At 39.5% G+C, this 13,989-nt stretch overlaps 1 protein-coding gene across 2 annotated transcripts in view; it reads left to right on the top strand.

The window, feature by feature from the left end:
- Nucleotides 1-13,989, top strand: part of SYT1 (synaptotagmin 1) — a 546,324-nt gene that overhangs the window by 448,479 nt on the left and 83,856 nt on the right. For both annotated transcript variants that reach the window (XM_065886932.1, XM_065886933.1), the window contains one exon: nucleotides 12,604-12,721. In XM_065886932.1, coding sequence (XP_065743004.1) covers nucleotides 12,604-12,721 — 118 coding nt within the window. The remainder of the gene's footprint in view (nucleotides 1-12,603; nucleotides 12,722-13,989) is intronic.

Raw genomic sequence — 13,989 nt, 5'->3', positions numbered from 1 at the left:
ATTCCATGTCCATATTCTCTTTGCCTTTAATAAGAAACCCAAATGATATCTTAACTCTAAAGAAACTTTATTGTCAGCTATGTGCTCGACAGTTTTTTGTTTTTTGTTTTTACATCACTAGTGCATATAGCATAGCTTTTCATTTCTTCCCCATCAGAGTCTTGGCCAACTGATTCCAAATTTTTCTTACAATAGCACAAAAACTAAAAATTGGCATTTCCTCTGTCCTATCCCTTTTCTACAGTAAGACACAATGGCTCTTGACCTGTAACTTTATATCAACTTTTAGCCACATGGCAGACACTTTGTTAGGCAAAAGTGATGAAAATATAAGCCTTGTTTAATGAAAGAGGCAAATAGGGAACAGGCATCTTGTGTATAATATTATAAGCTATACTGAGAGTTTAAAAAGGTGTCATTGAAACAAAAATAGGGAAGAAAAGCCATTCATGAGAATGGCCAGGGGATGACTCAGTAGAGATGACAGCTGAGAATTAAGAGGAATCCAGTAGTAAAACAAAGGGAGGGAGTTAAAGGAAGCAGATGTCCAAAGATATGAAAGCGCAAAAGAACATGGTGCAATCAACAACATGCAATAGTTCTTGTTCTGTTGCCTGCAATCCAAGATGAATTTGCTTTCATGTAGTAACATTTCTGTTGTATAAGTGTGCATCTCCTTTGCTATTTCTTTATATAATACTTTTATCATTTTCCTTTGTATGTCCATGGGCTTCGTCCTCTGCTCTGGTGTCATCTTCATAAGTTGTCCTTTGTATTTTCAAAAATCTGTTCAAGTGAGACCACCCTTTCCAAGAGTCTGTCAAAAGGGCAGTTGTGTTTAACCTGAATCCTCCTACTTCTGCTCTCTTAGTTCTTCTTGCTCATATAGATGAGCACCAGTTCTTCTTGCTCATATAGATGAGCACCAGAACAGTCAAAAAGCTGGTCTTCTTCTTCCCCTGCTACACATTCACACATCTAACCCATAATCCATCCCTTTCCAAAAATCCATCCCCCACTCCTGTGGCATTCTTCCCCTACTGATGGGTATCAAGAACCCCCAGACCAATCCCTTCAGGAATGTTCACTTCCCCCTTCATTGTCAAGTACTTGCACTTTATTGGAAGATAAAGTAAACAAACTGGCTTTTCCCCTGACTCCTTACTCTCTTTTTCAAGTTTCTTTTCTCTCCTCTATTCCTTTCTCTATTTTTTCTCCACTGCCTTGCCTCTCCAACCTCAATTTATTGGCTTTTTTTCCCCCACATCTTCTCTTTTTTCAAGGCTCCCATTTGCTATGGGCAGCCCCCTTGGCAAGCTGAAGCCGGAAGTGGAAAAGCTGGACTTGGCCCCTATGACCTCCCTCACCTTGCTTAAGTGGCTTTTCTCCCCTTGCCAGCTTCTGTGTGACTAGCCTAGTGCATAGCGTGCTCCTTTTGTTGCCTTCTTTTTGGTTCTCTTCTCCATGATTGTAAGCTCCTCTTGGCTCACAGGTGGGTCTTATGTAATCCTCACGGAAGGAAAGAGCAGGCACGATTCATCTATTTTAATGGTGCAGGAAGAACTTGCTTGCAGTGCCCCCCTGAGGTGGTTGGTGGCAGAACTCAAGTCTACGGAGCATTTACCTTCCCTTTCACCCAGACCTCCCTGAGAAGAAGGAAAACCTTCCTGGGGCAATGGTGTCTCCTACTTGTGTGGTATTACCATTCCTTCTGGATTTCTTGGTCACCACCCCAGAACTAAAAAGGGAAAGTGTTCTTTGGATAAAACAGCAACTTGGCTTCTGAGTTCTCTCTGTCAAGACCCTATTCCCCCATGGTACCTTTCACGTTAGTTAGGATGCACCAGTAAACGTAGCTATGGAGTGACAGAGGTCAGGATACTAAGTCTTTGCAGTTGTTGAGTATGATTAGTAAACATTTAATGCTGCTCTACCAGAAAGACTATGTATAAATCATTCAAATGCTTATCTCTGCCAGTAAAAATGACACATCTCAGAGTTGAAAGTGCCAAACTATGCCTTCCAAGGATTACCTGGCATTGTTTTTCATGACTGCTCCAGCACCAATGGCCCATCTTCTGGCATATTATTTATTTACAATGGCTTCCTTTATAATTGCCTAGGTCAAATTTGCATTTTTATGTAGAAATAGGTTGCTCATATTTCAAAATTACTTAGTAGCCACACTTCCGGTTTAAAAGAAGATAACGCTGGTTCCCATAATCCAAATTTAACTATTTGGAAGAGGCCCCAAAAGTCACATGAAGACAAGAAAATAGAATATTTAAAATTGGGTCTGACCTAGAAAATCAAGGACATGTAGTTAACAGAGAGAGAATGTTAAAGGGACAAAGCAACTTGGTCTCTTTAGATACTTTCCACAAACGTTCTGCATTATTTCCCTTCGCTTCACATGTCCTCATACAATTGGGTCATTCACCTGCATTCCTACTTAGGTTCTCTGACTAACTAAGGCAGCATCCCTAGCTATGGAGACATACTCACCATCTTTGGTGTTTTTGCCCGTCTCCACTCACTTAGATAAATCTTCCATAACCCAAAGAACTGTCATCTAAAATTTAATACCATGATGGATTGCCATGTCATCCTCTAGGGGGCAAAACAGTGTTTCATATTATTTTAAAGGGCTCCTAGAGATCTAAAGCTTTAGGGGAAGGGAATGGATGGTGGAATTTCAGGCCCCAAAGCACACTACAGAATGAAGAATCTTTTGACAAGGACATTGCCAGGACTCACTTTCCATTCTACATTCTGGTCGCATTCCCCTATCCGCCACTCGAAATTCTCATTTGAAATTAACTACAACAAATTCCTCTACTTTCTCTATACTGGTCCTTCCAAATATATATTTCTAAAATGGCACTAATCATTTTATGTTGAACTTTTGTTTTTATGCTTGTCCCCCTCAACACAGAATAAGTTTCTTAAGGTCAAGGACAAGTTTTCATCATCCATTCTTCCTAGTACCTTGCACCATGACTGACATATTGAAAACACAAAATAAGCATTTGGCAAACTGAATTAATGAAGTATAAGCATTGCTCGTTTTCTACTAACCACAGAAAGTGAAATGGATCACTAATCATACTTTTGAAAATACTGTTTAGAATTCATTCATTTATTTCTATTAATTATGTAAGGCTAGGCTACAGTAAGAAGTTGGCCCAAACATGTAATGGTTCAGCAAAAGAAATTTATTTCTTGCTCACTCCGTAGTACAAAGTGGTTCCACACTGGCAGGTAGGGTTCTTTTACTGTGCCATTTGGGGATCCTGGCAAATTGAACCTCTGCCATCTACAGCACGTGGCTTCGAAGGTCACAGAGGTCACTGTCACAGTCATAGGAGAGATGAAAGATCATACAAAGTAGTTACGGGGGATTGAGTCTAGAAGGGCACACTTCACTTCTAGCCAATGTTCACGGTCCATTGGCTAGAATCCAATCACAAGACCTCATCCAACTGCAAGGAGGGCTGAGAAATGTAGTCTAGCTATGTGTCCGGGAAGAAGAGAATGGATTTTGACGAACAACTAGCAGTCTCTGTCAGAGTTGAGCACTCAAATATGTATGCATTCTTTGTCTCAATGAATATGTGCTAATCATGTCCTATATGCCAGAACTATGCATACAGATTAAAAGGGTACTGTATAAGGATGGTCAAGTTCATGTAAGTGAGATGCAAGCCAATAATCACACAAATCAATATCCGATTGCCGTATATCATTACAATTCCTGGGCATGATTGTAGTGATGGTAACTACAGTCAGAACTTCTAAAGAAGAGTATAAGGAACCACTAAAGAATATTTAAGAAAGGCTTTATTTAGTCTGGGAGTCAGGTAAGGCTTCTCTAAATAAATGTTGAGGTAAGGGGCTTCCCTGGTGGCACAGTGGTTGGGAGTCTGCCTGCCGATGCAGGGGACACGGGTTCGTGCCCCGGTCTGGGAAGATCCCACATGCCGCGGAGCGGCTAGGCACGTGAGCCATGGCTGCTGAGCCTGCGCGTCCAGAGCCTGTGCTCCGCAGCGGGAGAGGCCACAACAGTGAGAGGCCCGCGTACGGCAAAAAAAAAAAAAAAAAAAAAAAAATGTTGAGGTAAGGTCTGAAAGAGGAGTGAAGTTTACATAAAAGGGAGAATAACGAAAGGACAGAATGTGACAAGCAAAAGGAACTGTTCATACGGTGGCGCTAAGAGTACAGTTAGCATGACTTATTTCACGATATGAAGAAGAGGCTGAGGAGTAAGCAGGAACAAGACCTTGAAGAATATTTTAACTGGTGGTAAAGTTGCGGATCTTTATCCCAAGAGAGACAGAAGACCTACTTGAGGATCTTAAGTAGATTTGTTATTTAAGAGGCCGACTCTACCCGCTATATTCCAGGAGTAAATTGGAGGAGGACAATTTAGAGACTATTAGAATATCCCAGGTGACAGATGATTGGATTAGGGGGTAAACACTCTAATATTGAAATATTAGAGATTTATTGGAAAAAAGATGGAAACAAGTGAACCCACTTGAGAGATTTCTAATAGGTAAAATCAGATCTCTAAAGAAGTCAATGGTCAGTGATAATGCCCAGTTTTCTGGCTTTAGCAACTGTTTGGAGGCGGTTACCAATACTGAAATAGAGTGAACCAGGCTTGTGAGAAATGTAATGCAATTCAGTTTTTGGCATTTGAGTCTAAGATCTTTATTTAACGTACTAATGTGGAAATGACAAGTAAGCAGTGGATATATAAGTCTGGAGTCCAGATAAAAGATCTGAACTGAAGAAACAATCTTGGGAATCACTTCCGGATTGTAACTAAAGCCATAGACTGGGACAATATCAGTTTAAGAAGAAAAGAAATGGGCTTGGACTAGAATCAGTGGCCAGAGAGCAGATAAATCAAGAAAGCCCCCAGAATTACAGAATCCAGGGAAGAGAGAGAAGTCAACACATCCTGCTGAGAGTTCAGGTTAATGAAACCTGAAAAATATTTATGACTTATCAAGATGGATGTCATTTGAAAACTTGGCAGAAACCATTTCAATTCAATAAAGTAATGGAGAAATCAGTAGAACATGAACAAATAGGGACAGTGATTGTAGACAATTCATTCAAGAAGTTTGGCTTCTCTAGATAGTGCCTATTTCGACCACCCTCTTCCCTATATATGGCACTATGTATGGGGAAGAAGGTGGTTGAAATAGGATTTTTGTTATAATAGCAAGTGCTCACATAGTACGTTTTATGTGCCAAGCACTCTTCTAATTACTTTACTTTGCCTTGTATTTTACCATGTTTATTTTGTTCCTTGGTTTTGTATGCTTTATTGTGTCCTAGTATCTAGGACAGTGGTGGCCCATAGGAGAAGCCCAATAAATGTTTGATGAACAAATAGTTAATGCCCGTGTCTCAGTCCAGTACTCTCTCCATCACTCTGTACTGCACTGTATTTTTATAGGCATTTTGATTTTCTATTTTCATCATTTTTAGAGCACTTCAGAATATCCACTTTTCTGTTGTTAATTCTTATTTCTAATAGGACTACAAGTGTATCTCTTCATCAAAGTAGAAGTTAAAGATATAGTGAAAAAATTTTGAAGATATAAATCATAAATAGAAATCTGTCCTTAATTAAATTACATACATTTTATACTTATAGAAGAGTAACTTGTTTAAGCGCTTAGAGACTTTGCCCGTGCATCCCTGTGCCTGGAACATTCTTGCCCTGTCCTTCAAGGGGTTCACATTGACTCTTCCTGTGGAATCTTCCCATCTCAGCTCAGGTATTTTCTCTTCAAGCACACTTACATGTCACCAACCCCCCATATATACTAGCTCTAGCTGAAAGGGGAAAGCTGGAAGACTTGTCCTAAAGCTACATTTGCATGGCAAGCACATTTGTTTTACAAAGGATGTTTATTTGGGGTGGCTGGAAAAATTTATCCTTGATTATTGGGGGTATAAATCTCCAAATAAAGTCTTCCTTCCTTAATTCTATCACTAGACCCTGGCAAGTTTCAACCTTCTCCTCTTTGCCCCCAGAGTATTTGTGCCACCTGTTCAGTGCAGTTAACACATGATATTGTTGTTCTGTTTAGATTTGTCTTTCTACTACATTCTGAACTTGTTTAAAGTCATCGTATTCCTCTAGGTGTCTATGGAGCCTAGACTAGACCCTGGAAGAGTTTATGATGGAACTTAATCATTGCTTAATAAGAAATGAATAGTTGAATGCATATGAAGTTAATCAATTACATGGTAACCTCACAAAAATAAGTATTAAAAGAAATAACATAGTCTCATTCACCTGAACCATTCACTGTCCATTTGCACGCTAGGCCAGATTCAGTCTTTTTAGCCTGGGTACATCCACAGCAACATTTCACACTGTGACCATCTGGACCATTAGATGTAAATACCGATTTGCAGATACTTCAGGGGTAGGAGAGTAGTTATGGGAATAAAAAGAATTTGAAAGATACTACCACACAAAGGATATGTTTAAAGCCACCCTATCTGTTATTAAAATTAAAAACCTGACATTGACCTTTCCTATAAATGAATAATATCTTTGTATTTTTACAAGTGGAGAATACGCAAATAGTCTAGATTTTCATTTTGAGAGATTGGACTGCCATTTGTCTGTCACCTCTAAATAGATGCCCAACCTCAGAAAAAAACCTTCTATTCAGAGAGAGTATCTCCAGTTTAGCACATAGAAAAATCTAAAGATTAACATAAATAGAATATGTCCTTTTAAAATGTCACCGCATTAAGTCAATTCAGGTACCTTTTTCAAACTCATTCAAAAGTATAGCATTTCCAACAAGTGTGTGAACTTAGCCCCATTTGCAAAGATCATTAAAGTGAACACCTCTCTTTACACATAAAATGATGGATGGTGCTATAAAAACCAGCATATATTCATTTTAATCAAGCTTTTTATTTACCCAATGGAGATGACCTCTGTTCTAGTATCTATAATGCTTTTCAAAAAGGAAAGGTATTACTGTAGTTGTCTATATTAAATCATTAATTCATGTCTACTCTATTCAGTGGATGCTTTTAAAAAAATATCAGAATTATCAAGCTGCTCAGAACAAAGGTGCTTTCTGATTGTCAGCTCCATATTCTAAAAGAGCAGGTTAATTTCTCTGAATCTCACAGTTGGAACTTTCTAACACTAACTGACAGTTTCCACCTAGTGATCAAGGCAATTGACGAAAATAAATTATACATAAAGCTGAGATTTCTAATAGTAGTAAGGTCCCTTCATGAGCTAATCATACCAGCAAAAGCACTCATCTGTCGGCTGCAACCCCATAGGGTCTTGAAATTATCATATAAAAACCGCACTTCCAGGAATGTTTTCGTTTCCAGTTTCATGAAAGGACTAACTGAGCCATGTCCACAGAACTAGGAACAAAGAAAGACCTCTGAATATATTCGTTAGTTGACTTGTTGATTAACTAGAAACACTGTTGATATATCGAGTACTAGTGTCCATGCTGTTTACAAAACAAGACTGGTGAGGCTCTCTTTTCAATGCAATCAACCGTCATTTCTAAGCCCCTATCATGTGCCTTATTAGGTAGTATCAAGTACAATCCCTCTTCTGGAGATTAGGGTGAGGGGAACTCACAAATATGAATGGGGGAAATATCTCTGGGCACCATACTACTGGCTATAAAGCAATTAATTACTAGTAGAAATCCTTGTGCACTGTGGAGATACTTAAAGATATGGAACTTGGACTAGGGCTTAATGGCTAGGGGTAATTTAATTAGGCATAATAAGGAACTACAGACAGACATTGTAGATGAATTTCCTGACTAAGCAAAAATCTGGTGATGGGAAGGAAGATAGCTCAGAGACGTAGTCATTGCTGTGGTGACCCCTCCACACACACACAGTCTTGCACCATCTTCATGATGAAGGCATTTATTCCACTGGCCAAGAGTGTTGATGGCTGACACTCGTAACAACTGAGTTGCTCCTTCTTAGAATCTCCCTCACAGCTGAGGAGGCCCTGGTCCAAGATGTGGGGAAAGGCCACATCCAAAGACCGGTGGATTCAGGAGCATAAAACTCATCTCTTCAGAATTTAGAACATCTCTGAAGAGCTATCTTAGCTCCAGAACTTCCCATAGGATCGACTGAGGCCTTTGGTGTGACTGCATCAGAGCCCAACTTCTCCACCTGAGCCATCCTGCTTTCTGCACTCTCCCACAGGTGTTGATTCAAAGGACACATCCCAATCTCCCATTTGCAAATCAGTTTGCTTCCATAGAGAACCCAACCTGTGGATACTGAGGACATTGACTATAATTGATAGTAGGGAATCTGCATTTATTCCATCAATAGGCATATATGGCTCTGCTCTGTGCCAGCCATCTCTTGTGGATCTCATACTCTGGTGGGGAAAACCTCAACAAAATAGAACTTCAAGCAATATGTGCTAGGATGGAAAAAAAAGCAGGGCATGGGGGTAGGTAGTGTGACTGTTTAGGAGTGGATGGAACCTCTTCAGATAGCATGGCCATATAAAAGGTCTCTAAAGAGGTGACATGTAAAGCAGAAAGCTGAGCAAACTAATAGAACAATCCATGATAGTATCTGGGGGAAGAATATTGCAGGCAGAAGGAAGAGCATAGGCAGAGTCTGAGGTCGAAGTGTACCTAACGGGTTTGGAGGAGAGGAAGTAAGATCGGGAGTATAATGGTAGGAGATGGAGGGGTGAGACCCCCATCTATAAGGCCTTTAAGTGTAAGGAATACAGATTATTCTAAGTGAAATGGGAATACATTGAAGGGCTTTGAGTAGGATTGTCTCATGACCAGATTTCCACTTTAAAAGGATCAGTCTGCCTTCTATGTGAGGAAGAGTCTAGAAAGGAGCAAGAGTTGAAACAGAGTGGCTATCAGGAGGCTATTAGAGAAGTCTAGGTCAGGAATTATGTGATGATTTAGACTTAAGGTTACCAATAGCCATGGTTTGCCTGGGATCGAAGTCTCCCAGTATACAGGACTTGTGAGGCTTAAACCAGTAGAGTCTTGAGCAAATGAGGGTGGTTGGTCACCCTTCTTGGACTGGAATGATGGCCCTATAAATGGGGAGATACGGTCAAATTCAAAATATATTCTGAAGATTGAGTAGGTAGTGAAGTTGAAGAAAAAGATTTGGATAGTTAGGGCAAAGTATAGAGCTTCTTGAAAGCCAGGAAGATGGGTTTGGACCGTTGAAAGATTAGCTTGGCATTAGTATGTGGTCTACATTGGACTTTGGTGAGACTATGACTTAAAGAAATCTTTGCTCAGACTATTTCAAAAGAGATGACAGAAGTATTTAGGGCATAGTCTCACAGCGTGGAAATGGAGCTGAAGGGGATAGAGGTAGTGGTGGAGGCCATGGTGTAAGGTGATGATAGTAACGGCAGAAAATGGTAGAGATGCAGGTCATATTGGAAGTGGAGGTGGTGAGGGTAGAGGTCATGCTGATGATGGTGGTAGAAAAAAGTGAAAGAAAAAATACAGTTGAAGATACATTACCCAAAAAAAGAAATGTCAAGACTTGTAGGCTGAATGACTAGAGGAAAACAAAAGGTAAGGTGGCCACTGGAAACAGATGAGTTAGCGACCCTGACAGGTAAGAGTGTTGAAAAGGCAAACAGTTGAGGGGAGGGTTTGCTGATAAACATCCATTTACTAAGACAGTCTAAAAGTGAAAGGAGAATATCCTAGTGGGCTGTCAGTTAGGAATATTAGTTTCTACGATTCCAGATGACAGTCTGACACTAAAGAACACTCAGGGGCTTCCCTGGTGGCGCAGTGGTTGAGAGTCCGCCTGCCGTTGCAGGGGACACGGGTTCGTGCCCCAGTCCGGGAAGATCCCACACGACGCGGAGCAGCTGGGCCCGTGAGCCATGGCCACTGAGCCTGTGCGTCCGGAGCCTGTGCTCCGCTACGGGAGAGGCCACAACAGTGAGAGGCCCGTGTACCGCAAAACAAAAAAAAAAAAGAAAACTCGGGATCAAGTCAAAAGCCTTTGAGCATTAGCTCCATGCTGACACATCAGGTAACCTTATGTAAACCGAGTTTAAAAATTTTAAAGCACTGAAAAGAAACTTCAGCTGATTAACATAAAAATACATGCTTACTTTGGCATACCAATTATGATGGTTTTATGAGCAAATGAAATCTTACATGTTCAAGTTCCTAAGTTAATGAATTAGATGGAGATCTGTAAAAGGTGCTAAGATAAGTACTTTTCTCTATTTCCCTTTCTCCCAAAATATCCACTTTGAAATCCGGTCACTCATTCTTCCTCCATCCCATAGCTTTAAAATTAGAGGTAACTTGACATATTTCTTCTACTTGAGGTATGGTTTTTCAAACTGCAACTGCTTTCTTCTGAAACTAAATATGTAAAATCTTAAAGATCCCCTAGATATCCTAAGATTGAAGAATCAAAGTATACTAGAAGTTATGACAACTCTTTGTTTAGAACACCTGAGATGCCTATAAAGTGTGGAATTAGATTCTGGGCCGCGAAGAACGGTGTCATTTAAGAGAGGACAGGTGATTAGGATGCTTAGAATGGCCTGGTTCTCCAGCAGTTCCCCAGGAAGGTTACTGTGGCAAATAGACTCCTGCAAAAAGAACCCTTCTGATGAGCATTTCTGAACAGCAGTTTTGTTCATTTACCTTGCTCTTGTCTCCTAAGGTTCAGATGAATTTGTCCGTCCTTTGTATTAATTTCTGTGCTATCGAGGCCCGTTCTGTATTTTCAGAGACTATGAAATGTAATCTAGTCCGCTAGACTCTCCTGATGTGTACATTAATTCCTAGGGGTGAGTAGGCACATTACAAGTAACTATTATCTACACTAGTGGAAGAGAGGTATGACCTAGATAATTCAGAATGGGGGAATTAGCTCCAATTTCCATATATTTACTTTTTGAAAATATGTGGAAAGTGATCATTCAGGGAAGGACCTTGTCTTCAAGGAGTTTTTAGTCATGTGGGGAAATTAAGACATGCACAGTAAGACCAAAAAAAGTCCCCTTAGTAACGTAAGAGATATGTGGGTAAGGTGCTATGGGAACTCAAGAAATGAAAGAACCATGGCTATACACACATGTGGTGATATTTTCAAAAGCATTGCATAAGCAGAAAGTACCATTTCTCTCTTCCTCTCTCTCTCTCTCTCACGTGCACGCACACGCACACACACACAGACATTGAATATATTACTTCTCACCTATCGATAAATTATAGAACAGGTAGATACCCTTTCCTTTTTGAAAGATGGATTTAATGAGTACCCCCCAAAAAAGGAATTGCATTTTCTTAATTTGTTGGATTACATCTAGGCAGTTAATTTAGCCAATTTAACATACGTCAAGATACAGAGAAGGCCCAAAACAGCCATATTAGGAGTACAACAGGAGAAGACCTGAGGATATGGCCTTCTGTACCTCACTCCTATGTTAGAAATCTATCTGCAAAAGTCTGGCACAACCATTACCTTCTTCGGAATTACTATTGGAGGGGGGATGGGCAGGGAAAAGATGCAAAGACATAAACCCTGATTTGCCATACATATACTTAATCCCATATGTCAGTGAGCAGTCTAGCACCTCCAGCATCTGAGAATACAACAAACTGCACACCCTTGCCCCCTCTCTCATGCATTAATATGAATGCAAAAATCTTCATGTTCAATTACCCAAGTTCTTAGTTATCCTAAAGAGTAAAACACTTAAGGTGGGAGAACCCATAGGCCTCTTTTCTGAAAAAGGTAAAAGTTCTATATAGCGTCAACATTTTAAACTCTTCAGTTATTCAGAGATGCTCAAATATAGGATTGGTGAATGTTCTTGAAACTAAAATATGATACCAGTGAAATAACGTGAGGGTATATGAGAAACTTTGTGTTACTGTGTATTTCACTTTTTTGACCCACCGCTTAGATTTTTATAAATTTTAGGATAAGGAAAAAGAAAGACCTCACTTGAAATGAGTAAAACTAAAAGTGCAAAAACTTATATACGTTTTTGCCTTTTTGCCTTTCTGCTATTAGGAATTTACAATTTCTCATCAATAAATAGAATTTAAATGGAACACGAAAGCCAAGTCTTTTTCCCCCAAAAGTCTAAGTATTACACATAATCCTATTTGAAATGTCAAAAGACAAAAAAAGTAGGTAGGTTGAGCCTACCAAAAAAGTGTTAGGCTCTTTTCAAAGCTATTTAATCAAGTTATGAATTTTTGCCAAGAGTTTTGCAGTACTATTCAGAAAACAGTCTCTAAAAAAGTCATCTTGGTCCCATCTCCTGAACCATTGAATTATGGATATATTTTGATGAATGTTAAAGTGTAGATGAGCTACTTAAAAACTGAAATGAGTTACAGTCACTCTTGATGATACCTTAGTGAATGAAAGACCACTGGGTAAATGCCAGTGAATGTTAAGAGTTTTCAAATTCTAATTGTCATAATCCCCCTCCCTGAGGAGTTTACAGTGTTTATGTACAAACCACATTCACCTTTATTTGAAAAATTACGTATACTTTCTTTTTGGTTTTCATAGCAAGAGAAATTGGGTGATATCTGCTTCTCCCTTCGCTACGTACCTACTGCTGGCAAACTGACTGTTGTCATTCTTGAGGCAAAGAACCTGAAGAAGATGGATGTAGGTGGCTTGTCCGGTGAGTCTGATGTTTACTGTGTTTTTTGATGCTGTTTCATCGTGGATACCAAATGCACAGCACACGTGCCACGATGCCCCACTCCTTAATTGGTCACAGTTCTCTTTCCCATGGAACCTGGAAGCAGTTTCAGAATTCATCCCAACACAGAGACCCAGGAAGCCACTCTCAGTTTATTAGAATTAGCAAAGAAGATGAGACCTATTTTCCCACTTCACAGCCCAGGTATCAATTGGCAATCCTATAGCTCTGAAAGCTGAAAAACTGCTTCTCTTTTGAAAGGCAACACCTATGACTAATTATAATTTTGTTCCGTTTTCTGGTTTTGTTTTTTGGTCAAAATTCATTTATGATATGAAAAATACTGTTTTATCTGAGACTCATTAGGTTAATACTTAATTTATATAATAAAAGACAAATATTAGGTAAGTATATAGCCTAAGATAGTTTTTAGCAATACTGTTTTGTGTGAACACGCAGCATTTCAAATATATGTGAACAATAAAATCTGAGGGTGAATCCTCATGGGAATGCATTTATTCTCTACAGCTTGTGTTGGGGATGGGGAAATTTGGGGATTTAAAGTTCTGTAAAGCCCAATTTTAGTTTTTAAAAAAAGTGAGTAAAGTGTATTCTTTTCTTTTTTTTAAGTGAGTAAAGTATATTCTTTTTTTTTTAACGCCTTTATTGGAGTATAATTGCTTCACATTGGTGTGTTAGTTTTTGCTGTATAACAAAGTGAATCAGCTATACATATACATACGTCCCCACATCTCCTCCCTCTTGCGTCTCCCTCCCACCCTCCCTATCCCACCCCTCTAGGTGGTCACAAAGCACCGAGCTGATCTCCCTGTGCCATGTGGCTGCTTCCCACTAGCTATCTATTTTACATTTGGTAGTGCCTATATGTCCATGCCACTCACTTCGTCCCAGCTTCCCCTTCCCCCTCCCCATGTCCTCAAGTCCATTATACTTGCTCAAAAGCAAAGTCAAATGAAGGACTTGTCATTTCCACAGCAGAACACAATTGTTTCTATTTTCTTCTCTGTGTGATTAAATCAGTTATATTCTTGATCTTCTAGTAACTAATTAAAGTGTGAGGAATTTTCTTGATATGGCACAGGGTCAAAAATAGACTATAGCTGTCATTGTTCGTGGCTATGGAATTAGATCCAACATTACTGGTTATTCAGTGCTTTCTCTAATAAAAATATTGCAAACTTCAAAAGGTCACCCTCATGCAGCATGGTGATTTTATATTATAAAGT

The sequence above is a fragment of the Phocoena phocoena genome, chromosome 11 (genome assembly GCF_963924675.1).
Source record: "Phocoena phocoena chromosome 11, mPhoPho1.1, whole genome shotgun sequence".
NCBI classification, from domain to species: Eukaryota; Metazoa; Chordata; class Mammalia; order Artiodactyla; family Phocoenidae; genus Phocoena; species Phocoena phocoena.
The sequence above is the reverse complement of the archived record's forward strand: the minus strand, read 5'-3'. Positions and strand labels throughout refer to the sequence as shown.